At 49.9% G+C, this 26,609-nt stretch overlaps 1 protein-coding gene across 2 annotated transcripts in view; it reads right to left on the minus strand.

The window, feature by feature from the left end:
* The window catches only part of LOC121580858 (glypican-5-like), a 242,452-nt gene that overhangs the window by 199,907 nt on the left and 15,936 nt on the right, over nt 1–26,609 (minus strand). For both annotated transcript variants that reach the window (XM_041895964.1, XM_041895962.1), the window contains exon 2: nt 23,333–23,494. In XM_041895964.1, coding sequence (XP_041751898.1) covers nt 23,333–23,494 — 162 coding nt within the window. The remainder of the gene's footprint in view (nt 1–23,332; nt 23,495–26,609) is intronic.

Below are 26,609 nucleotides of genomic sequence, written 5' to 3' on the forward strand. Positions count from 1 at the left end.
TCCAAACCGATGCTGACATGAGGGATCCACCAGGAAATGTAGCCAAACTGTTAGCAGACACACTTATCCAAAACAACTTACAGGAGCAATTAGGGTTAAGTGCATTGTTGAAGGGCACATCTGCAGATTTTTCACCTAGTCGGCTCAGGGATTCAAATCAGCAACCTTCTGGTTACTGGCCCAACGCTCTTAACCACTAGACTACCTACCGCCCCTGCATTACATACATATAGGCTAAACGCCAGTCATGTTTGACAAATATAATGAAGGATAATTAACATTAATGCCCGGGGTTAAGCGAGCAGTGTGTCAAGAAGCAGTGCAGCTTGGCAGGGTCGTGTTTCACAGGATGCATGGCTCTCGACCTTCGCCTCTCACGAGTCCATACGGGAGTTGCAGCGATGGGACAAGACTGTAACTACGAATTGGATATAATGAAATTGGGGAGAAAAAGGGGTAAAAAGTACCATCAATTAAATTAAATTAAAAATATTGGAAAAAAATTTTTCACATAAGAAACTGCACATTATATTTTTGCACGTGATTGTTTTTCACATGTGAACTTGCAATTCCACATGTGAAAGTGAGATTTTTACATGTGGAGTTTTTTTTTTACATGTGAAACTGTAAATGTAATAAATGTGAAAATATGGTTTCACATGTGAAATTTAAGCTCAACGTGAAAACAGCTATTTCCAAAATGCAAATTTGTGAAACTGCAAATTTGACACACACAACCTGAGAATGGACCGTGTGAAAGTCACTTGAACAACACTCGGGAGACAGAGGCACTCCCTCTCACCTTCTAGAGAACTGCCTCTGAACAACTCTCTCCACTGACGTCCACTCCTGGCCAGCCATCTCTCCTTCTTTCTCTTATTTTCTAATTCTTTCATTCTTTACTGACTTCCGCTGTTGGCCAGCTATCTCTGTCCCTCTCTCCCTCCCTCTCTGACAATCTCTCTCAACCTCTTTTTTTCTCTCCTTCCTCTCTCTCTTTCTGTATGGCCAGATTTCCATCTCTCCCTATTTCGCTCCAATTCTCTACCCTTTCTCTCTCTCTGTCCTCTTTCGCTCTCTGAACATTCAGCTCTCCATCTCTCCATCTTTTGCTCCAATTCTCTCTCTCTCTCTCTCTCTCTCTCTCTCTCTCTCTCTTTTTTCTCTCTCCTTCTCTCTATCAGTGTTCCAAGTATAGTGTTTCTTCCAGTCTCTCCATATGGAGCTGTTAATGAGCGAATAACTCATTGAAAACATCACACAGCTTCTATGGGAGACTTAAGTTGTTCTTTCCATGCAAGTCCATGTAGACTGAGGTCTCAACTGAGAGAATTGGGTAAATTTAATGTGATGATAATGGTCTCTGGGCCCGAACATCAGGCTTGCATTGATCATCTCTGGGACTGGGTTGCGTGTGACCCCTGACTCAACTACAAACACACAAACACTTACAGATCACCTCTCCCTGACCATTCTTTATAACCCCCGACTCACACACACACACACACACACACACACACACACACACACACACACACACACACACACACACACAACTCCTCCTCCCTCCCTCCCCTCCCTCTCCTCTCCTCCCCTCCTCTCCCCCCTCCCTCTCTCTCTCCCCTCTCCTCTCCTCTGCTCCTTCCTCCCTCTCTCCTCTCCCTCTCTCTCCCCCCTTCTCCCTCCCCTCTCCGCCCGCTCCTCCCCTCCTCCCGCCTCCCTCCCCTCTCCCGCCTCCTCCCTCGCTCCCGCCTCCCCTCCCTCCCTCTCCTCCCCGCCTCCTCCTCTTCTCTCCTCCCTCCCTCCCCGCTCCTCCCTCTCCTCTCCTCCCCGCTCCTCCCTCACCTCCCACTTTCCTCCTCTCCTCCCGCTCCTCCCCTCCCCTGCTCCTCCCTCTCCTCTCCCCGCTGCTCCCTACACCACCGCTCTCCTCCCGCTCCTCCTCTCCCCTGCTCCTCCCTCTCTTTCCTCCCCTCTCTCCTCCCCCGCTCCTCTCTCCTCCCCTCCCCTCTCCTCCTCTCCTATCCACTACTCTCTCCTCCCTCTCCACCCCCGCTCCTCTCCTCCCCTCTCCTTTTCCACTCCTCTCCTCCCCTCTCTTCCCTCTCCTTTCCTCCCTCTCCTCCCTCTCTCCTTTCCTCCCTCTCTCCCTCTCCTCCCACTCCTCCCATCTCCTCCCCGTTCCTCCTTCTCCTTTTCCACTCCTCTCCTCTCCTTCCTACTCCTCCCCTCTCCTCCCGCTCCCTCCCCTCTTCTCCCCGCTCCTCACCTTCCCCGCTCCTATCCTCCCCTCTCCTCCTGCTCCTCCCCTCCCTCTCCTCTCCTCCCGCTCCTCCCCACACCACACCTCCCTCTCCTCCCCACACCTCCCTCCCCTCCCCTCTCCTCTCCTCCCAGCTCCTCCCACACCTCCCCTCTCCTCCCCACACCTCCCTCTCCTCTCCTCCCAGCTCCTCCCCTATCCTCCCTAGTCCTCCCCTCTCCTCCCCTATCCTCCCCTCCCACTCCTCCCCTCTCCTTTCCTCTCCTCCTCTCTCCTTTCCGCTCCTCCTCCCTGCTCCTCCCCTCTCCTCCCCGCTCCTCCCCTCTCCTTTCCTCTACTCCTCTCTCCTTTCCACTCCTCTCCTCCCCGCTCCTCCCCTCTCCTCTCCTCTCCTCCTCTCTCATCCCCTTTCCTCTCCTCTCCTCTCCTCTGCTCCCCTCTCCTCTCCTCCCCTCTCCTCTCCTCCCAGCTCCTCCCCTCTCCTCCCCTTTCCACTCCTCTCCTCCCGGCTCCTCCCCTCTCCTCCCCTCTCCTTTCCACTCCTCCCCGCTCCTCCCATCTCCTCCCCGTTCCTCCCCTCTCCTTTCCACTCCTCTCCTTCCTACTCCTCCCCTCTCCTCTCCTCCCCGCTCCGCTCCTCCCCTCTCCTCACCTTCCCAGTCCTCCCCTCCCCTTTCCTCCCCTCCCCTCTCCACACCTCGTAACTCCTCTCCTCTCCTACCCACTCCTCCCCTCTCCTCTCCCCCCCTCCCTCCTCCTCCCTCTCCTCCCCACTCCTCCCCTCTCCTCTCCTCTCCTCCTCCCCGCTCCTCCCCTCACCTCTCCTCCCAGCTCCTCCCCTCTCCTCACCCTTCCACTCCTTTCCTTCCCTCTCCTCCCCGCTCCTCCCTTCTCCTCCCACTCCTCCCCTCTCCTTTCCTCTCCTCCTCTCTCCTTTCCGCTCCTCTCCTCCCTGCTCCTCCCCTCTCCGCTCCTCCCCTCTCCTTTCCTCTACTTCGCTCTCTTTCCACTCCTCTCCTCCTCGCTCCTCCCCTCTCCTCGCCTCCTCTCTCATCCCCTTTCCTCTCCTCTCCTCTGCTCCCCTCTCCTCTCCTCCCCTCTCCTCCCCACTCCTCCCCTCTCCTCTCCTCCCTGCTCCTCCCCTCTCCGCTCCTCCCCTCCCCTCTCCTCTCCTCCCCGCTCCTCCCCACCCTCCCTTCTCCTCCCCGCCTCCCTCGCCTCTCCTCTCCTCCCCTCCTCCCTCTCCTCCCTCCCGCTCCTCCCTCTCTCTCCTCTCCTCCCAACTCCTCCCCTCTCCTCTCCTCCCCGCTCCTCCCTCCCTCTCCTCCCTGCTCCTCCCTCCCTCTCCTCTCCTTCCCCACTCCTCCCCCCCCTCCTCTCCTCTCCTCCCCCTTCCTCCTCCCCGCTCCTCCCATCTCCTCTCCTCCCCGCTCCTCCCTCCCTCTTCTCCCCTCCTCCCTTCCCCTCCCACTCCTTCCCTCCCCTCCTCCTCCCCGATCCTCCTCCCTCCCGATCCTCCCTCCCTCCCCACCTGCTCCTCCCCTCTCCCCTCCCGCTCCTCCCACTCCACCACTCTCCTTCCCGCTCCTCCCCTCTCCGCTCCACCACTCTCTTCCCCGCTCCTTCCCTCTCCACTCCTCTCCTCCCCACTCCACTCCTCTCTTCCCCGCTCCTCCCCTCTCCTCCCCGCTCCTCCCCTCCCCCCCTCTCCTTTCCACTCCTCTCCCCCTCCCCTTGCCTCCCCTCTCCCTTTCTCTCCTCCCCTCTCCTCCCTCTCCTTTTCTCTCCTCCTCTCTCATCCCCTCTCCTCTCCTCTCCTCCCCTCTCCTCTCCTTTCCTCTCCTCTCCTCCCGCTCCTCCTCTCCTCTCCTCTCCTCCCCGCTCCTCCTCCTCTCCTCCCCGCTCCTCCCCTCCCCTCTCCTCCCTGCTCCCCCTCCCCTCTCCTCTCCTTCCCACTCCTCCCCACCCCTCCCCTCTCCTCTCCTGCCCGCTCCCTCTCTCATCCCTCCCCTCCCCAGTCCTCCCTCTCTCTCCCCTCCCCTTTCTCCCCAGTCCTTCTTCTTCCCTCCCATCTCCTTCTTTTCTCCTCCCTCTCCTCCTCCCCTTCCCCTTCTTTCTTCTCTTCTCTCTTCTTCTCTTCTCTCCTTTTTTTTTTTTTCTTCTCCTCTTCTCTTCTCCCCCCGCTCCTCCCCTTTTCTTCTCCCCTTCTCTCGGCTCCTCCCGGGGCTTTCTTTTGCCCCCCTCCTCTTTTCTTTTCCTTTTTTTCTTTTTTTCTTTTCTATTTTTCTCCCCATCCCTCTCCTTTCTCTCCTTTCCTCCCACTCTACTCTTCTCCCTCTCCTCTCTCCTCTTCATTTCTTTCCTCTCTCCTTTCTCTCCTTTCCTCTCCTTCTCCTTCTCTCTTTCCTCTCTCTTCCTGCTTTTTCCTCTCCCCCTCCTCCCCGCTCTTCTTCGCTCCCCCCGCTCTCCCCTTCTTTTCCTCCTCTTTCTTTTCTTTTTTTCTCTTTCCTTTTTTCTCTTTCCTCTCCTCTCCTTCTTCTCCTTTCTCCCTTCCTTCTTTTTCTCCTTCCTCCCCTCCTCCTCCCCCTCCTCTCTCACCTCCCCGCTCCATAGGAGTTGGCAAGAACTGATCTGGGACCAGGATCCAGGAAGAGGCCTGGCCGGACCAATTAACTACAGGATAACTCTCATCAATGGGACGGACAGATCGTGCTTCGAGAGAAGCCAGAAAGGTTTGGACACCAGATGAGAGGAGAGGATGGAGGGATGAGAGGATGGGGAAAGTGGGGGATGAGAGGAGGGGACTGGGAGGAGGAAGATGATCATTGTAATTGTGAAATTGGAGGCGAGGATTCTGACTAAGCAGGGGGTACACGCTTAGAAAAAAGGGTTTCAAAAGGGTTCTTTGGCTGTCTCCATTGCAGAACCCATTTTGGATCCTGGTAGAACCCTTTTTGGTTCCAGGTAGAACCCGTTTGGGTTTAATGTAGAACCCTCTGTGGAAAGGATTCTACATGGAACCCAAAAGGGTTCTTCAAATGGTTCTCCTATGGGGACAGCCGAAGGACTCTTTCAGGTTCACCTTTTCTTCCAAGAGTATACAGAGAGTGTGTGGGGGGCTGTAGGGGAGGGGTTAACACACAGCACTGACATCAGCAACAGTACATTACAATGCACACACACAAGTACACACACAAACACAAACACAGACAGACACAGACACAGACAAACAATTCACCCTCATCACCCCTCCCTCTCTCACTACCTAACTCGCCCCCATATACTACTATAAGCACCCTCCCCCTCTTTCATTCCCTCTCTCTCTTCTTTCTTTTTCTCTCTCTTTCTCTCTTTCTCCCGTCCATATAGGCCCTAACTTCCTCATCATACTCTCAGTGAGGTGAGAGAGGGGGATGAAAAGGAGAGATACAGTAATTGCGAAGGGCTTTACTGTGGTTTTATGACTGAGCTTTCCCTCTCTCCTCCTCTATCGCTCCCTTTGTTCTTTCCCTACGTTCTCTAGGGGGACTGAGTCTTCCTTCTCCTCTCTTTGGGGAAGGCCTCCTTCCCTGGGGTGTCAACTCATCAGACACCACTCTCCCCCACCCCCCTCCCCCCATACACACACACACGCACACACACAGACAAACAAACACTTTGTCTCCCACACGTCCTCCAATATGATTGAATGGGACATGAAGGGTTGGAGACAAAAATCCTCCCTAATTTAAACATAACATGACCTCATGGTGTAGACTAGTACAAATGTCTTCATAATGTCATCATAATGTCGTCTGGAGTCATAACTACGACCACTCAAAACATCTGCACACAGAGAGAAAGAAATAAGGAGAGAGAGAGAGAGAGAGAGAGAGAGAGAGAGAGAGAGAGAGAGAGAGAGAGAGAGAGAGAGAGAGAGAGAGAGAGAAACTCCCACAAAGCTGTCAACGATCTGAGAGACAAAGCAAGAAGGGCCTTGTACGCCATCAAAAGGAAGATAAAATTCTTGAATCCGTTATAGAACCCATTGCCCTTTATGGTTGTGAGGTCTGGGGTACGCTCACCAACCAAGAATTGAGACTCTGCATGAAGAATTCTGCAAAAACATCCTCAATTGTCACGGATTCTGCCGAGGCTGCTCCTCCTCCTTGCTCGGGCAGGCTTCGGCGTTCGTCGTCCCCGGAGTACTAGCTACTGCCGATCGATGTTTTCGGTGTTTGTCTTGTTTTGTCTAGATTAGTACACCTGTTGCCTATTAGTTTTGATTGTGTAGCCTATAATTTCCCTTGTTTCACGTTTGTGTTTTGTGTGTTATTGTTGTATGTCTAGTTGATGTCCGGCCTAGCGACTTCCCCAGATTACGATATGGTGTTTTTCCTCCAGTGTTGGAGATGTTTGTTTTGTGCGTAACTTCAGTAAAGTAGTCAACCTGATTCTCTGTGTCCTGCGTCTGACTTCACTCGCCGCGCACACATCACCTCCTGACAGAATAACACACCACCATGGAGTCAGCAGGATCAGCGGCACCGACGGGAGTGGCTGGAGGAGCGCAGGGCCAGCAGCCAAGACGCCATGATCCGAAGACTCGCACCGGCCATGCAGGATGTAATGGACACTTTGAGCCGATGGGAAAGAGGAGGTTTGCCCACACCTCCTCCTACACACCACCACCATCGGCCAGACCCATCGCTCCATCTCCGGAGTCCAGTGGGATTAGCTCGCTCCTGAGGGTTTATGATGGCACCGCAGCCGGGTGTCAGGGTTTCCTGCTTCAAGTAGAACTCTACCTGGCAACCATTCACCCGGGCGCGCCTCGGGATATGAGAGACGTTTCACCTCATCTCCTGTCTGTCCGGGCAAGGCATTGGAGTGGGCCAATGCCGAATGGAGGGGGAATAGACGCCGCCACCGTGCAGTGTAGTGCGGAGTTCTCCCGCCACTTCAGGGCGGCTTTTTCAATCATCCCCCAGAGGGGAAAGCGGGGCGGGGAGCGCTCTGTTCCATCTCAGACAGGGGAAGAGGAGGCCGCAAGATTTCGCAGACTGGATTTCGGACTCGGCGGCCAATGCGCGGATGGAATGAGAGGGCCTCATCGACCACTATCGGAGCAGCTCACGGAGGACGCCTCACCGAGAGTTGGTTTGCAGGGACACCCGAACTTGAGCTTCGATCAGTTGGTGGACATGTCCATCCGCTGGATACCCTGGCGACCCGCGGACGGCGCTGGAGGGGCCAGCCCATTCGATCCCCCAGCACACCGAGCCGAGCCCCGGAGCTGGTGCTGGTCAGAGAGAGGAGGAGGAGACCCGGAGAGAGGCCGCCTGCACCAACTGTGGCCGTGAGAGGATCACTCGCGGTTCGGGTGCTGGGGAGGGTCTCCTAGGGATCGAGAGGCAGCGGTCACGCACTGATGAGTCAGTGCCAGGTGAGTAAGCGCCAACTCACCCGGTAGCTCTCTGTTGTCCACTTGTGTATCCAAGTTGAGTTTCCAGGTTTTATCTCTTATCGCGGCATAAGGCGCTAGCTCGATTCAGCGCGCAGCTGGGAATTTTATTGATCGGAATTTCTGTTGAAGTTAGGGATTCCCTCATACCAGTAGATGTGTTTTTCCCCATCCATGCCCTAGACAGCCGTCCTTTGGGGGTCAGGATTGATTAGGGAGGTCACGGCGCCACGTAAGATGAAGACGCAGGGGGTCAGCGAGGAAATTATAAGCAGTTGTATCTGATCGACTCTCCTGCGTTTCCCGTGGTGTTGGGGCTTCCTTGATTAATATCTCATGACCCCAACATTTCGTGGGCAACAGAGGGCTCCCAGGGAGTGGTCTGATAGTGTGTCGGGCGTGTATAGGTGTTTCCGTGAGGGGGCGACAACGGTGGAAAGTCCTAACCAAGTGCTCCACACTGCACATTCCTCCTGGAGTATAATGATTTGGCACTCGTCTTCAGTAAGAAGAGGGCGACTCAATTACCATCGTAGACAGGGGGGGATTGTGCAATAGACCTCCAGGCAGGCTCTGCACTTCCGCCGTAGTCATGTGTATACTCTGTCTCAAGAGGAGACGGCGGCTATGGAGACATACATTGCCGAATCTCTGGGACAGGGATACATAGGGCCTCCACTTCTCCTGCAGTCTCGAGGGCTTTATTTTTTGGAAGAAGAAGGATGGAGGTTTGCGCCCCGTGTATTGATTACCGTAGCCTCAATCAGATTACTATTAAATACAGTTATCCTTTCCTCTGATTGCGAGTATGACGGAGTCATTACACGGAGCGCGATTCTTCACAAAATTGATCTCAGGAGCGCTTACAACCTGGTGCGATTAGGGAAGGGAGATGAATGGAAAACAGCATTTAGTACCACCTTGGGTCACTATGCGAGTATGTCATGCCATAATGGATAATGAATGCTCCTTCAGTCTTCCAATCATTTGTGGACGAGATTTTCCGGTGATTTGCATGGGGCAGGGTGTAGTGGTGTATATTGACGACATTCTAATATACTCTCTACACGCAGCCGAGAGCATGTGGCCCAGCGCGTCGGGTTTTGGGTAGGCTGTTGGAGCATGGACTTGTAGTGTGAAGGCGCAGAAATGCCTGTTTTTCCAGGGGGAGTCCATCTCTCTTTCTGGGACATCGTTGTCCGCGGCCAGGGGTGGAGATAGAGATTGACCGCGTTTCAGTCCGTGTGCGAATTGGCAGACTCCCACCACGGTTAAGGGGGTGCAGCGGTTTTTGGCTTTTGCCAATTACTACCGGAGGTTTATCCGGGTTTTTGGACAGGTAGGGCAGCTCCCATCACCTCCCCTGCTAAAGGGGGGCCCGTGCTTTGCAGTGGTCGGCTGAGGCGACATCGGCGCTAGACATCTGGAAGGACCTGTTCGCCGGGTCCGGTGTGGCACATCCGGACCCTCTTGCCGCTTTCAAGCGGAGGTGGACGACAGAGGTGGATATTGGGGCTGTACTGTCTCAACGCTCGGGCACGCCTCCAAACTCCGCCCCTGTGCCTTTTACTTTAAGAAGCTCAGCCCGGCGGAACGTAATTATAACGTGGGGGACAGGGAGCTGCTAGGCTGTGGTCAAGCCCTAAAGGTGTGGAGGCATTGCTGAGGGGCCTCAACCCTTTTCTGATTCTGATGACCATCGTAACTGGAGTACATCCGGGCAGCTAGGAGACTGGAACCCTCGTCGGGCTAGGTGGGCCATGCTTTGGCCCGGTTTGTCTTAAGCTCACGTATATACCAGGGTCACAGAACGCTAAGGCAGACGCCCTGTCCCGGTGATATGACACAGAGGAGAGGTCCATTGAGCCCACTCCCATACTTCCTGAGTCTTGTCTGGTGGCACCGGTGGTGTGGGGGGTCGGATGCGGAGATCGAGCGGCGCACGCACCGACCCTACTCCTCCCAGAGTGTCCGGAGGGGCGCGGAGGCACGGCCGCCGAGATCCGTGATCGCACTGATTTTGGGCCCACACGCCACCTCCTCTGGCCTCCTGGTATGGCCGACAGTGCACTGCCTTAGTGAGAAGTACTGTGGCCAACATTGGCAAAGGACGTGAGGGTTTATGTCTCCTCCTGCTCGGGTGTGCACTCAGTGTAAGGCACCCAGACACCTGCCCAGGGGGAAATTATAACCCCTGTTTCACAACGGCCGCGGGTCTCACCTATCGGTGACTTTGTCACGGACCTTCCTCCCAGGGAATACCACCATTTTGGTTGTTGGGGATCGGCTTTCTAAGGCCTGCCGTCTCATTCCAATGCCGGGTCCCCTACTGCCACAAACTGTGAGGCCCTGTTTACACATCGCCTTCCGGCACTACGGGGTACTGAGGATATAGTGTCTGATCGGGTCCCCAGTTCACCTCTAGAGTCTGGAGGGCGTTTATGGAACGCTAGGGGGTCCCGGTTAGCCTTACCTCGGGTTTCCACCCGGAGAGTAATGGGGCAGGGGGTGGAGAGAGTAAACCAGGATGTGGGTAGGTTTCTGAGGTCCCATTGCCAGGACCGGCAGGAGGAGTGGTCGGGTATATCCCCTGGGCAGAGATTGCCAGAACTCACTTCGCCACTCTCTCCACTAATCTGACTCTTTTTCAGTGTGTGTTGGGGTATCAGCCGGGTGGATGAATGGTTTCTGCGCTCGGAGGAAATCATGGAACGCCGCATGTCCATCTGCAGCGGGCAACCCGAGGCATAAGGCGAGCGCCGACCGCCACCGCGAGTGAGGGTCCAGTGTATGCACCTGGAGATCAAGTCTGGCTCTCGACTAAACCTGGCCTTCGCCTGCCCCTGCCGGAAGCTGGGTCGGCGGTTTGTGGGGGCCATTTAAAGTCCTGAGGAGATTGGAAACGAGGTATGTTAGCAGGTTACAACTGCCCAATGATTATCGGACGAAAACCCCTCGTTCCATGTGTTCTCTCAGGCCGGTGGAAGCTGGTCCACTCCAGGAGAATGAGATAAGGCCCCGCCCTCTAGACATCGAGGGGGCCCGCGACTAGGTCCGGGTCCATCGTGGATTCGAGACGCCGATGGGGGTCTGCAGTGTCTCGTGGAGTCGGAGGGGTACGGTCCGGAGGAACGGTGTGGGTGCCTAGGAGGGACATCTTAGATCCCTCCTTTGACGGAGTTCCACCGGAGTCATCCCACTCGCCCTGCTCCGCTCCTCCTGGCCGGCCCCCCGAGGTCGGGTCGGCGCACGCTGGAGCCGCCGCGCCAAGGGGGGGTACGACACGGATCTGCCGAGGCTGCTCCTCCTCCTTGCTCGGGCAGGCTTCAGCGGCTCGCCGCCCCCGGAGTAACTAGCTACTGCCGATCGATGTTTTCGGTGTTTGTCTTTTTTTGTCTAGATTAGTACACCTGTTGTCTATTAGTTTTGATTGTTTAGCCTATAATTTCCCTTTGTTTCACGCTTGGGTTTTGTGTGTTATTGTTGTATGTCTAGTTGATGTCCGCCTAGCTACTTCTCCAGATTACGCATATGGTGTTTTTTTCCTCCAGTGTTGGAGACGTTTGTTTTGTGCGTAAGCATCCAGTAAAGTATCAACCTGATTCTCTGTGGGTCCTGCCGTCTGACTCACTCGCACGCCACATCACCTCCTGACATCAAATGTACAACGTAAAACACCAAATAATGCATGCAGAGCAGAATTAGGCCGATACCCGCGAATTATCAAAATCCAGAAAAAGAGACGCTAAATTCTACAACCACCTAAAAGGAAGCGATTCCCAAACCTTCCATAACAACGCCATCACCTACAGAGAGATTAACCCAGAGAAGAGTCCCGTTAAAGCTGGTCCTGGGGCTCTGATCACAAACACAAACAAACCCCACAGAGCCCCAGGACAACAACAACAACACAATTTAGACCCAACCAAATCATGAGAAAACAAAAAGATAATTACTTGACACATTGGAAAGAATTAACAAAAAAACTGAGCAAACTAGAATGCTATTTGGCAATAAACAGAGAGCACACAGTGGCAGAATACCTGACCACTGTGACTGACCCAAACTTAAGGAAAGCTTTGACTATGTACAGACTCAGTGGAGCATAGCCTTGCTATTATGAGAAAGGCCGCCGTAGGCAAACCTGGCTCTCAAGAGAAGACAGGCTATGTGCACACTGGCCCACAAAATGAGGTGGAAACTGAGCTGCACTTCCTAACCTCCTGCCAAATGTAGACCATACTCGAGACACATATTTCCCTCAGATTACAGAGAATCCACAAAGAATTCGAAAAACAAACCCAATTTTGATAATCTCCCCTTATCTACAGGGTGAAAAACCACAGTGTGCCATCACAGCTGCAACATTTGTGACCTGTTGCCACAAGAAAAGGGGGCAACCAGTGAAGAACAAACACCATTGTAAATACAACCCATATTTATGTTTATTTATTTTCCCATTTATACTTTAACTATTTGCACATTGTTACAACACTTTATATATACAAATATGACATTTGAAATGTCTTTATTCTTTTGGAACTTCTGAGTGTAATGTTTACTGTTAATATTTATTGTTTATTTCACTTTTGTTTACTATCTACTTCACTTGCTTTGGCAATGCTAACACGCTTCCCATGCCAATAAACCTTAAATTACATTGAATTTAATCTAATTTCATTAAATTGGAGAGAGAGGGGGGAGAGAGAGAGAGAGAGAGAGAGAGAGAGAGAGAGAGAGGGAGGGAGAGAGAGAGAGAGAGAGAGAGAGAGAGAGAGAGAGAGAGAGAGAGAGAGAGAGAGAGAGAGAGAGAGAGGGAGAGCTCACAACAGGGTTACAACCTCCATTGAGGATACAGACACACAGGCTCCTATAGAGAGACAGAGTGCGAAACAGAGACAGACAAACAGAAACCTCCTGAGGGAATGACAGACAGACACTGGAGTTGAACTGAACACTGACTGAACCCCCCTGTGTAGGAGTCCAGGAAGACAGGCATTCACAGGAGGAAGGTCAATCTGTGTCTCCCAGTATCTCAAGACACACACACACACACGCACATACACAGACACACACACACAGACACAGACACAGACACAAACGAGTTCCCAACCCGATGATACACAGACGAAGATCAGCTCATTAGCCGGCCTTAACGAGAGACCTTTACATGGCCTCCCTTTCTGGAAGCTGGCTTTACCCACTACTACCCACAAACTGACTGCCCTGCCCTGTGCATTCAATTATAATCAAATCACTTTTCCTGTACCAGGAAACATCAGGAGGGATCAATGGTGCCTTATGGGTAGGGTACAGGGTACACACACACACCAGGGTTTCTGTTAGCCGGTAATAGCCGACTTTTGGCCGATAAAAACATTGAAAAGCCAATAAATAAAATTGCTGCAGGCCAATTTTCCGGGAGAGGAAGAAAAATCCCATTGCGAAATAATGCTTTTTAGCCTATTCATTTATGGAAATACCAGTCAATGTAAATACATTTGAATGGTCATGCTTATCGGTCTCTAGTTAATTTGCATAATTTAATGGAATTAAATTGGCGCGTGTACGGTATATTCATTATGTATCTTATTTATCACACGCGTACAGCATCTAGATACAGAGCCTGCTGCTACAGCATCTCAAACAGCAAATGCATCGGCAACGGAAGGTAGGCTTCATCAGTGCAACACACAACACTCTGCAATGAGCTGGAGGCAGTATGCATTTTGAAAACATATACTGAATTGTTTGAAACCTGAATGTTTCACTACATATTATGAGGCATGTCTTACCTTGCTTCAAAGTAGCTTAGCCAACATCAGACCATATCTTAGCCAAAGGCACAATCCTCGTCATATTAGCAACCCATGCTAGTTGTTGTATATTAGATCTCCTCTGTAGGTCCGTGGTCCTCTGTAGCTCAGCTGGTAGAGCACGGCGCTTGTAACGCCAAGGTAGTGGGTTCGATCCCCGGGACCACCCATACACAAAAAAAATAAAATAATGTATGCACGCATGACTGTAAGTCGCTTTGGATAAAAGCGTCTGCTAAATGGCATATTATTATATATCTCCCCTTTTTCTAAATTTCTAAAGGATATTTTCATCTCTGTCACATGAAACCGCTTGCTTGTGCTGTGCGCTTTTGACAACAGTGTTTTCCCGCTAATTGCATTATGGAACGAACATTTGCGGTAGCCTACTGCCTTGGCGCATTGCTGCGCTTTTGCTGTTCGTTACTCATCTTGTTGGCTGAGGAAAAGTGCGCATCGGAACTCGGTAAGAAGGACCACACATTGTTGCATCCTCAACCTGCATGTTCTGTTAATATGAATTACCATAATCAAAATGATTTCTGTCATTCTGAGCACCGTGGGTGGACGACCTAATCAGGTTACGCACCCACGGTAAAGTTTTCAAATGTCCGGTAAATGAAAATGCTGCCAGTTAAATGTCCGGCGCCACATTTTCCTAACAGAAACCCTGACACACGCATAAATAACTTGAAAAAACAGACGAATCGATCAACACCTGAAAATGTCATGGCATTAAAGCTGGTCTGCTGCCAATACACTTCAGCTAATGATAATTTCACTTGTGTGTTAGTATGTATCCATGGTGATGATGGAGTGTATAAACAACAACACACACACTCCTCAACTCAACAACTCATTGGTTGAAATGGGTTGTGTCCCAAATGGCACCCTTTCCCCTATATAGTGCACTACTTTTGTCCAGGGCCCTGGTCAGAAGTAGTGCAAAATATAGGGTATAGGGTGCCCTTTGAGACACAGCTATGGAATTTAGCTGAGTGTCCAGTCCCCATGCCACTGGCCAATGATACAGGGTCAGCTATGTTGCATCAACTGCATGGATAAGGTTAGGGTCTGGGCTAGGGTAATCTGATCACTCACACTCAATCATCACAGACACAGTCAGTCATACACACGCGCACACACACACACACACACACACACACACACACACACACATACACACACACTCACGCACACACACACACTCTTGCATACTCAAACACACAAAATCATGCATGAATCGTACTACACCGGCTCTGACACTCGTCGGATGTGGCAGGACTTGCAAACTATTACGAACTACAAAGGGAAGCAGAGCCGCGAGCTGCCCAGTGACATGAGACTACCAGACAAGCTAAATTACTTCTATGCTCGCTTCGAGGCAAGCAACACTGAAGCATGCATGAGAGCATCAGCTGTTCCTGACGATTGTGTGATCACGCTCTCCGTAGTCGATGTGAGTAAGACATTTAAACAGTTAAACATTCACAACATTCACAGACGGATTACCAGGACATGTACTCCGAGCATGCGCTGACCAACTGGCAAGTGTCTTCACTGACATTTTCAACCTGTCCCTGACTGAGTCTGTAATACCAACATGTTTCAAGCAGACCACCATAGTCCCTGTGCCCAAGAACACTAAGGTAACCTGCCTAAATGACTACCGACCCGTAGCACTCACGTCTGTAGCCATGAAGTGCTTTGAAAGGTTGGTCATGGCTCACATCAACACCATCATCCCAGAAACCCTAGACACACTCCAATTTGCATATCGCCCCAACAGATCCACAGATGATGCAATCTCTATTGCACTCCACACTGCCCTTTCACACCTGGACAAAAGGAACACCTATGTGAGAGCGCTATTCATTGACTACAGCTCAGCGTTCAACACCATAGTGCCCTCAAAGCTCATCACTAAGCTAAGGACCCTGGGACTAAACACCTCCCTCTGCAACTGGATCCTGGACTTCCTGACGGACCACCCCCCAGGTGGTAAGGGTAGATAACAACACATCTGCCACGCTGATCCTCAACACGGGGGCCCCTCTGGGGTGCGTGCTCAGTCCCCTCCTGTACTCCCTGTTCATCCATGACAGTGTAACCGGTGTGAAATAGCTAGCTAGTTAGTGGTGCGCGCTAGTAGTGTTTCAATCGGTGGCGTCACTCGCTCTGAGACCTTGAAGTAGTTGTTTCCCTTGCTCTGCAAGGGCCGCAGCTTTTGTGGAGAGACAGGTAACGGTGCTTCGAGGGTGACTGTTGTCAATGTGTGCAGAGGGTCCCTGGTTCAAACCCAGGTAGGGGTGAGGAGAGGGATGGACGCAACACTGTTACAACTGCATAGCCAAGCACGACTCCAACACCATCATTAAGTTTGCTGACGACACAACAGTGGTAGACCTGATCACCGACAACGATGAGACTATAGGGAGGAGGTCAGAGACCTGGCCGTGTGGTGCCAGGATAACAACCACTCCCTCAAAGTGATGAAGACAAAGGAGATGATTGTGGACTACAGGAAAAGGAGGACCGAGCACGCCCCCATTCTCATCGACAGGGCTGAGGTGGAGCAGGTTGAGAGCTTCAAGTTCCTTGGTGTCCACATCACCAACAAACTATCATGGTCCAAACACACCAAGACAGTCGTGAAGAGGGCACGACAAAGCATATTCCCCCTCAGGAGACTGAAAAGATTTGGCATGGGTCCTCAGATCCTCAAAAAGTTATACAGCTGCACCATCGAGAGCATTCTGACTGGTTGCATCACCGCCTGGTATGGCAACTGCTCGGCCTCCGACCACAAGGCACTACAGAGGGTAGAACATCACTGGGGCCAAGCTTCCTGCCATCCAGGACCTCTATACCAGGCGGTGTCAGAGGAAGGCCCTAAAATTTGCCAAAGACTCCAGCCACCCTAGTCATAGACTGTTCTGTCTGCTACCGCACGGCAAGCGGTACCGGAGCGGCAAGTCTAGGTCAAAAAGGCTTCTTAACAGCTTCTACCTGTTACAGGAGGGGGTCGCAGTTCCGGAGCGACCCACTAGTTGTCATCCTCCGACAACCTTAGGCACCTCCTCACTCACAATCGGGACTAATCATCATCCTATTGGTGTCACCTGTGTCTATCGTTTCACCTGTGTATTTATGCCCTCACTTCCCTGTGTTCCCTTGCTCAGTTTTCTCTGCTAGTTTCTCTATGTCCAGCAGTACTATTCAGTGTCTGATCGGACATCTATGTACAGGTACTTGAGAAGTGTTCTCCCTGTTTCGTTATTTGTTTCAGTCTTAGGTAGTATTTCGTATTTTGGCTGTCAGACAGTTTTTGGAGACTTATTTGCTCCGCCTTTCTTTTATCGTGATAAGTCCGTTATTTTGTATTCTGGCTTCGAGACCACCAGTTAAGATCCTTGTTTCACCATCTCTGCCTACTGCCTACTGTATATCCTGCACCGCACCTGGGTCACACCTCACCCCAACCCTTACATATACCCCCAAGCCATAAGACTCCTGAACAGCTAATCAAATGGCTACCCGGACTATTTGCATTGTCCCCCCCACCCCCTCTTTTTATGCTGCTGCTACTCTCTGTTTATTATCTATGCATAGTCACTTTAATAACTCTACCTACATGTACATATTACCCCAATTACCTCGACTAACCAGTGCCCCCGCACATTGACTCGGTACCGGTACCCCCTGTATATAGCCTCGCTATTGTTATTTTTACTGCTGCTCTTTAATTATTTGTTAATTTTATTTCTTATTATTTGATTACATTTTTTTGTGCAATATATATATATATATATATATATATATATATATATATATTTTGGTATTCTTTTCTTAATACTGCATTGTTGGTTAAGGGCTTGTAAGTAAGCATTTCACTGTAAGGTCTACACCTGCTGTATTCGGCGCATGTGACAAATACAATTTGATTTGATTTTGATTTAAACACACAACACACACACACAGTCTTGCCAACCCTACCAGAGTTGATGGTAAACAAGCAGCGTAAACAAGTGGTTAGTGTCTCTGGGCTGGACAGTAATTACTGATGGACTCAGAGTGGATTTCCTATGTCTGAAATTGTGGCTGAAACTCCTTGCCCCTCCTGAAACCAGTACACACTCTCGCACAGATACACACGTAGGCCTGTTCTATGAGTGTCTGGTCCATCTGCTACAGCCTGGCTCAGCCAATGAAAGGCTTGAGATTAGTCCAGATCTGAATGGCTGGAGCACTCTGACTGGTCAGGCTAGTCCTCTGTCTACCAAAGCCCCTTCTGGTCTAATCTGGTCCGGCTCAGACTCAGACTAGACTGGGGCTTTGGTAGACAGAGGACCAGCCTGACCTGTCAGAGTGCTCCAGCCAATCAGATCTGGACTAATCTCAAGCCTTTCATTGGCTGAGCCAGGCTAGAGCAGATAGTCCCAACAATCACTATCAATTAGGCTGTTTGGTAGGGATGCTGACTGCTTCTGACCCTCCTGGTCTTAGTGTGACCTTTCTGTGTGTCTGTAAGTACCTGACCCCTAGCTTCCTAAACTTTGACCTCTAGTTAGTGTGACCCGTCTCTGTGAGGTTTAGGTGAGCTGTCTGTCTGATGTTAAAGGTGAAGATGTCAGAAGGGAGAATAACTTCAGTGATGTTCAACCTACTCAGTGGAGCCCAGCAGTGTGTTTACTAGCCATACACGGAGAAAGACCTTCACTAAGAGGTTTTAATTAAGTTGGCCTGATCAGCCCGCCTCATCTGAACAGAACATTCAGACTGACCTGGCCTTCAGAGAGAGGTTTAGCCACAGAGTTTCTAAATCTAGAGGCCCAATACTTTCAGAAAACGCTTGGCGAAGCAGACTCGACAGACCAGACCAAGGTTTGGGGTTTGGGAAGTCAATGAGAGAAGTGAAAAATGATTCCTTAGTTGTTAATTTTCACGATTTCTAAAGGCACAACCTAGATTCAAGCTAATGTCTTAAGTAGTTTAACATGTTATTACTCCAACATGGTGAAAGTGACAAACTGACACGTTTTCATTTTCGTCAGTGACTTTGATTTGACGGCATACACATGCACAGTTCGGCGCGATGCGACCGTTAGACCCAATGATGTGTTTCTGCACATGAGCTTTCCTAGCCAATGTCGCCATCTTCATACTAAACCATCTTTGGTTTAGCAGTCCGATGTTAAAGAGGAAGGTGGTGTCAGAAGCGAGAATAACCTCATTGATGTTCAACCTACAGAGGAGAAGGGCAGAAGTGTGTTCTGTTCACTAGCCATAAACAGGAGAAAACATTGTGAAACGGTAAAAGTTCCTCCATTTTACAAGGTTTAGTTCTGTTCTACAGGATGTGACCCTGCATTAGTTGTCATGGGGTCACATTCGTGACGAGTCCCCACTCACATCTGCTTACGCATGGGCCTGTCAAATCTTTGGCTGAGCCTCGCTCGTTAGTCAGAGTGACATGAACAATGAGTCAAGGGAGAATGAGAGAGAGAGTGAGGGAGACAGAGAGAGAAAGTGCGAGGGACAAAGAGAGAGTGAGTGAGAGAGACAGGGAGAGAGAAAGTGCGAGCGACAAAGAGAGAGAGGGAGGGAGAGAGACTGCGAGAATAAGACAGAGAAAGCCAGCTCCCTCAGTGATTAGCCTGGCCCTGGCTACAGTACAGTACCAAGGGAAGGACATGTTAGTGAGAAGAAGCTGGGGAACATAAACAGAGGCCACACCCTGGAGGCCTGGAGGAGTGTGATGATCAAATTAACACTCCAGCAGAGTAGGATACACCACTGAGGCTGAAGCAGGCTCAGAGTGTGTGTGTGTGTGTGTGGGGGGGGGTAGGACACCTTCAAGATCTGGAACTGGATGAGATGATGAGAGGGGGGGAACAGCACTAAATGTCTCCGCTCCACCGTCATGACATAAGTGACTTCTTCTGATATTTAAACACCTCACTAGCAGTCGCTCCCCTACTTGACTTTCTCCACAGCAATGCACATCAAATCTCCACACAGCATGCCAACGGGACTAATTGCCCTTAGATGGCCCTGGGAACCAAGATAACTGACATCATCACCATCCCCTTCATCATCATGGCTTCTTTAGTTGTTCCATAGTTGATTAAGTCTATTTAAGTGAAGACATGAGCAGTTGAGCACCTGACCTAACTTCAGAAGGCTCCAGACATGAGGTAAGCAGGAAGTTATGTTCATAATGATAAATTCATCCATCCGCTAGACTATTGTACTGAGACCTTTATTCTCACTGTAACAAACTATTCATATCCATGGCTGGAATTGAGAAGAAATACATGCTTTAGAAGGAGGTAATGAGAGAATAGAATCAATACTAATCTAGTCTAGTCTAATCTACACTACTTTGAACATACAAAGAGCTTGTGGAAAGGAGGAGAAAATAAGACTTCTCTCCATTAAGTATTTTAATTGGTTGTGATCTATTATTCAAGATATCTTCTCTGACTCAAGCTCATAGGTGCAACTACAGCTGTCCTGGGGTCCGGTAGTTTACCAGTGTGCAGCAGTAGATTTTAAAGGCATTTTCCCTGATGTTCGCAGAGATCATATCCGCTGTAAATGCAGTGCATGTTGGCTCAAACAAAAATCCCCTTTAAAAGAAAATCACAGTGCACAGGTTGTTTATATGTGTTTGTCTGGATCCCAGCCTTAGAATCATTTTACCTTGAGGTAATCACTCTGATAGAGACTGGAGAGGTAATCACTCTGATAGAGACTGGAGAGGTAATCACTCTGATAGAGACTGGAGAGGTAATCACTCTGATAGAGACTGGAGAGGTGATCCAGAAGCCCTTGCTTTCATCTTTCCCATTGTGGTAGATTAGTGATAATGTCAAGGAAGGGAGCTTGTTATAAGTATTCAAACTGTTTCTAAGTCCGTCTGTTTCTATGTCAGTTTCTGAAGTAATGTTAGGCAAACATCCAGCTACAGTACTTGGATATATCATGAATGCACATTTCCATATTGCAGTCCAACGACCATTGGTATCCGAACAACATTTTACATTTTTACATTTTAGTCATTTAGCAGACGCTCTTATCCAGAACGACTTACAGTTTTAGTAGTGCATACATTTTTCAACAACAATCATAAAACAAAACTGGCCAGCATAATGCCTATGCACGCAGTACATTGTCTTATAAAACAAATTGCATGCTACACAAATTCCTTCAACAGCAAAAACATTCAGAACCTCTCACCAGCAGACTCTGCGGGATAGCATTGGAGGTTTGGAGAAAAAATCTGTCTGTTTAGGAAATGTGGGAATTTCAAATGACATTGCAATTACCAGTCACCCTGATCGGAGAGGACAAGGCAGGGGGAGCTGGGCCGGCGCCTGGCCTCGTTTGGCCCAGTAAAAGCCCCTCTGGCAGCCGAACCAGCCGGAGCTGGACCAGTCAGACCTGCCAACCATCCATCCACTGCTGCCCTCAGAGACAAAGAGCCAGGCAGGCAGAAAGTGGCACAGCAGACAGACTTCCGCCCATAAACTACAGCAGGCCAGAGGCTCAATGTGGGGCCTGTGTAGGGTGCAGTCTATACCCTCGCTAGTCTTCATGCTCACCCTGCCTCTCCCCAATACAGCTAACTGCCAACAATACATACCCCCCACCAACTCCAGAGCAATACATACCCCCCACCCATTCCAGAGCAATACATACCCCCCACCAACTCCAGAGCAATACATACCCCCCACCCATTCCAGAGCAATACATACCCCCCACCCATTCCAGAGCAATACATACCCCCCACCCATTCCAGAGCTACTTTCTACCCTCCATACTCACTCCACAACCCAGCTACTGCCAACCCTCCCTACCTTCCCTCCCTAGTCTACCCTCTCCACAACCCAGCTACTGCAACCCTCCCTACCTACCCTCCCTAGTCTACCCTCTCCACAACCCAGCTACTGCCAACCCTCCCTACCTACCCTCCCTAGTCTACCCTCTCCATAACCCTAGCTACCTCCAACCCTCCCTACCTACCCTCCCTAGTCTACCCTCTCCACAACCCAGCTACTGCCAACCCTCCCTACCTACCCTCCCTAGTCTACCCTCTCCATAACCTAGCTACCTCCAACCCCTCCCTACCTACCCTCCCTAGTCTACCCTCTCCACAACCCAGCTACCTCCAACCCTCCCTACATACCCTCCCTAGTCTACCCTCTCCATAACCCAGCTACCTCCAACCATCCCTACCTACCCTCCCTAGTCTACCCTCTCCATAACCTAGCTACCTCCAACCATCCCTACCTACCCTCCCTAGTCTACCCTCTCCACAACCCAGCTACTGCAACCCTCCCTACCTACCCTCCCTAGTCTACCCTCTCCACAACCCAGCTACTGCCAACCCTCCCTACCTACCCTCCCTAGTCTACCCTCTCCATAACCTAGCTACCTCCAACCCTCCCTACCTACCCTCCCTAGTCTACCCTCTCCACAACCCAGCTACTGCCAACCCTCCCTACCTACCCTCCCTAGTCTACCCTCTCCATAACCTAGCTACCTCCAACCCTCCCTACCTACCCTCCCTAGTCTACCCTCTCCATAACCCAGCTACCTCCAACCATCCCTACCTACCCTCCCTAGTCTACCCTCTCCATAACCTAGCTACCTCCAACCCTCCCTACCTACCCTCCCTAGTCTACCCTCTCCATAACCTAGCTACCTCCAACCCTCCCAACCTACCCTCCCTAGTCTACCCTCTCCATAACCCAGCTACCTCCAACCATCCCTACCTACCCTCCCTAGTCTACCCTCTCCATAACCTAGCTACCTCCAACCCTCCCTACCTACCCTCCCTAGTCTACCCTCTCCACAACCCAGCTACTGCACCCCTCCCTACCTACCCTCCCTAGTCTACCCTCTCCACAACCCAGCTACTGCCAACCCTCCCCTACCTACCCTCCCTAGTCTACCCTTTCCATAACCTAGCTACCTCCAACCCTCCCTACCTACCCTCCCTAGTCTACCCTCTCCACAACCCAGCTACTGCCAACCCTCCCTACCTACCCTCCCTAGTCTACCCTCTCCATAACCTAGCTACCTCCAACCCTCCCTACCTACCCTCCCTAGTCTACCCTCTCCATAACCCAGCTACCTCCAACCCTCCCTACCTACCCTCCCTAGTCTACCCTCTCCATAACCCAGCTACCTCCAACCCTCCCTACCTACCCTCCCTAGTCTACCCTCCCCATAACCCAGCTACATCCAACCCTCCCTACCTACCCTCCCTAGTCTACCCTCTCCATAACCCAGCTACCTCCAACCATCCCTACCTACCCTCCCTAGTCTACCCTCTCCATAACCTAGCTACCTCCAACCCTCCCTACCTACCCTCCCTAGTCTACCCTCTCCATAACCCAGCTACCTCCAACCCTCCCTACCTACCCTCCCTAGTCTACCCTCTCCATAACCCAGCTACCTCCAACCCTCCCTACCTACCCTCCCTAGTCTACCCTCTCCATAACCCAGCTACCTCCAACCCTCCCTACCTACCCTCCCTAGTCTACCCTCTCCACAAAGATCTGCGTTCACAGGCCTCTATCAAGTACTATAAAGTGGCTTTCTCTCGTATGTTCCATTCCCTTTCTTGTGGATCAGGACATTGAAGTTTTTGCCAAATTGGCCAAAAAGTACCTGTTTTACAAACAGAAAGAGTTCCTTTATCTCTATGTTTTTGGTTGAAATCCCTTACATGTCCCACTATCACTATTCACTACAAGTCCTTCCCATCCCATCCCAACTATCCCCTGGCCCTCTTCTTACCCTGGAAGGCGGTAGCGTGGCCGGAGATGAGGTACTTCAGCTCGAAGCTGTAGGAGCGGACATTCTGGAGGGTCTCTCGTCTCACCGCCACCTGGTAGCTCTCCTCCATCTTGCGGGTGCAGCAGGACGGGCCCTGGTGCTTACACACCAACAGGTCCACATCTGATGGGACAGAGGGAGAGGGAGACATTACAGGGTTAGGTGTTTATTATTTAAAAAAAAAAAAAATCAGTGTTAGACACCAATTGGTGCCCAGCCTGTATGGGCTTATAAGACCATATTTCTTTAAGTACGTGTGGACAAAACACAAATATATATATATATATATAAGTGCATTCATTTCTAAACGGTAAAACATATATGCATGAAAAAGCCTTCAAATAAAAGGTGACTTACTGTACTGTTGCCTCATATAAAACATTTGATCTCAAATCCAAAATGGATAGAGACAAATTAAAAGGTTTAGCTTCGTATATATATATATACACTCCCCTACATATTTATTTGGACAGTGAAGCTAAACCTTTTAATTTGTCTCTATCCATTTTGGATTTGAGATCAAATGTTTTATATGAGGCAACAGTACAGTAAGTCACCTTTTAGTTGAAGGCTTTTTCATTCATATCTGTTTTACCGTTTAGAAATTAATGCACTTTTTGTATCTAGTCCCCCAATTTGAAGGTGTCATACGTATTTGGACAAATTCATTTATAGTGTATTACATTTAAGAAAAAGTTAAGTATTTGGTCCCATATTCCTAGCACGCAATGACTACATCAAGCTTGTGACTCTACAAACTTGTTGGATGCATTTGCAGGTTGTTTTGGTTGTGTTTTGGATTATGTTGTGCACAATTATGTGTGCATTTAACTGCACCTCTCTGATTCAGAGGGGTTGGGTTAAATGCGGGATACACATTTTGGTTGAATGCATTCAGTTGTACAACTGACTAGGTATCCCCCTTTACCTTTCCCTTTCCAAATAGAAATGAATGGTAAATAATGTATTGTGTCATTTTGGAGTCACTTTTATTATAAATAAGAAAATAATATGTTTCTGAACACTTTTACATTAATGTGGATGCGATCATGATTGCGGAGAATCCTGAATTAATTGTGAGTAATGATGAGTGAAAATGTTACAGAGGCATAAATATCGTACTTCCAAAAAAATGCTAACCTTCCCCGTTACTGGCACTGGTGAGATGTTATCATGTTTTGGGGGCATGATCTTCGTGCATCTGTAATTTTCAGCATTATTCACCATTCATTGATGATTATCCGTAAATATTAATGTAGAAGTGTTCAGAAACATATCATATTATTTATTTTTTAAAGGAGAGAACAAGGCAAAGTATATACAATTATATACGATTTCATACATGCTTAGCTTGCCGCTAAAAATACAAACTCTGCTTGGTGTATAAATAGTATTGGTGAATGTGCTTGCACATTGGCCTATAGCCTATGCTGGCACGCACACACACACACACACACACACACACACACACACCCATGTGAGTCACAACATTTACATCCCTCTATAAACTGGACTAGCACTGGCCACAATATCTTGGCTCATAATAAACCACATCAAAGGCAATGATCTAATATGATCCTAAGTGAGGCTCAATCAGGCACCATGACATCAACACAGTTCCCACATTAGAGTCCACCCTGTCGTGACACGCTGCCTGACACCCTCCTCGGCCCCTCTCATACTGTCAGTTACATAGATAAACAAGGCCATGACATCACAGAGGCTGGCCACAATTAGCAGAGCAGAGAATGTGGTATTAAAACTCTCACCCTCCGCCTGTTCCCCCCTTGCTGTCCCCCACCACCCTCGTCCCCCACCACCCTCGTCCCCCACCACCCTCGTCCCCCACCACCTCGTCCTCTCTAGCCAGGTGCTCATAAGTCTGTGGCCTGATATGATAACTCATTTTGGGGGTTGGGTGGAAAGGCAAGGGGAGTGGGGCGCAGGTGGTGTAACTGGACCCCGAAAGCATGGGCCTAATCGCCGGGGCTAGTGACTAGTGCTTCCCTAGTCCAAATCCACCCCTGTAACACAATAGGGTCGCACTCGTCTCATTCTCTCTCTCTCTCTCTCTCATTTGTTTGGCATGTCCCTTGCCACACATGGCTATAACTTAATTACCCAGAGATAGAGAGTCCACTGAGCCCCCATCTGTTCCAATCTCTGAGGAGTGGAGTCACGACTGGCTTGACCTCCACACGTCTCTCCACACTCTCTCCACACTCTCTCCCTCTATCTGTCTGTCTGTCTGTCTGTCTGTCTGTCTGTCTGTCTGTCTGTCTGTCTGTCTCCTTTTATTTGTCCCCCAACTCCCTTCCTTCTTCTGTCTGGTTCTTTATTTCCTCCTGTTCTCTGTCTCTAGCTATCTGTCTGTCTCGTTTATCCTGTTCTTTCCCAGACTTCACCTCTCTCCCTTTATCTGGCTCTGTCTGTCTGTCTGTCTGTCTCCAAGCCCTTGTTCTTGGTACCAAGCCCTATGCTGACCTCGTCTCACACTCTCTCTATCCCAGACCTCTCACTCTCTCTGTTCCTGACCCCATCTCTCCTCGTCTCTTTCCCAGAATCCTTCTCTCTCTACAGTACCAGTCAAAAGTTTGGACACACCTACTCATTCAAGGGTTTTTCTTTATTTTTACTATTTTCTACATTGCAGAATAATAGTGAAGATATCAACACTATGAAATAATACATATGAAATCATGTAGTAACCAAAAAAGTGTTAAACAAATGAAAATATATTTTATATTTGAGATTCTTCAAAGTAGCCACCCTTTGCCTTGATGACAGCTTTGCACACTCTTGGCATTCTCTCAACCAGCTTCATGAGGTAGTCACCTGGAATGGATTTCAATTAACAGGTGTGCATTGTTAAAAGTTAATTTGTGGAATTGATTTCCTTTAATGCGTTTGAGCCAATCAGTTGTGCTGTGACAAGGTATACAGAAGATAGCCCTATTTGGTAAAAGACCAAGTCCATATTATGGCAAGAAAAGCTCAAATAAGCAAAGAGAAACAACAGTCCATCATTACTTTAAGACATGTAGGTCAGTCAATACGGAACATTTCAAGAACTTTGAAAGTTTCTTCAAGTGCAGTCGCAAAAACCATGAAGCGCTATGATGAAACTGGCTCTCATGAGGACCGTCACAGGAATGGAAGACCCAGAGTTACCTCTGCTGCAGAGGATAAGTTCATTAGAGTTGCAGCCCAAATAAATGCTTCACAGAGTTCAAGTAAC

Source organism: Coregonus clupeaformis, chromosome 14, assembly GCF_020615455.1.
Source record: "Coregonus clupeaformis isolate EN_2021a chromosome 14, ASM2061545v1, whole genome shotgun sequence".
Taxonomy (NCBI): Eukaryota; Metazoa; Chordata; class Actinopteri; order Salmoniformes; family Salmonidae; genus Coregonus; species Coregonus clupeaformis.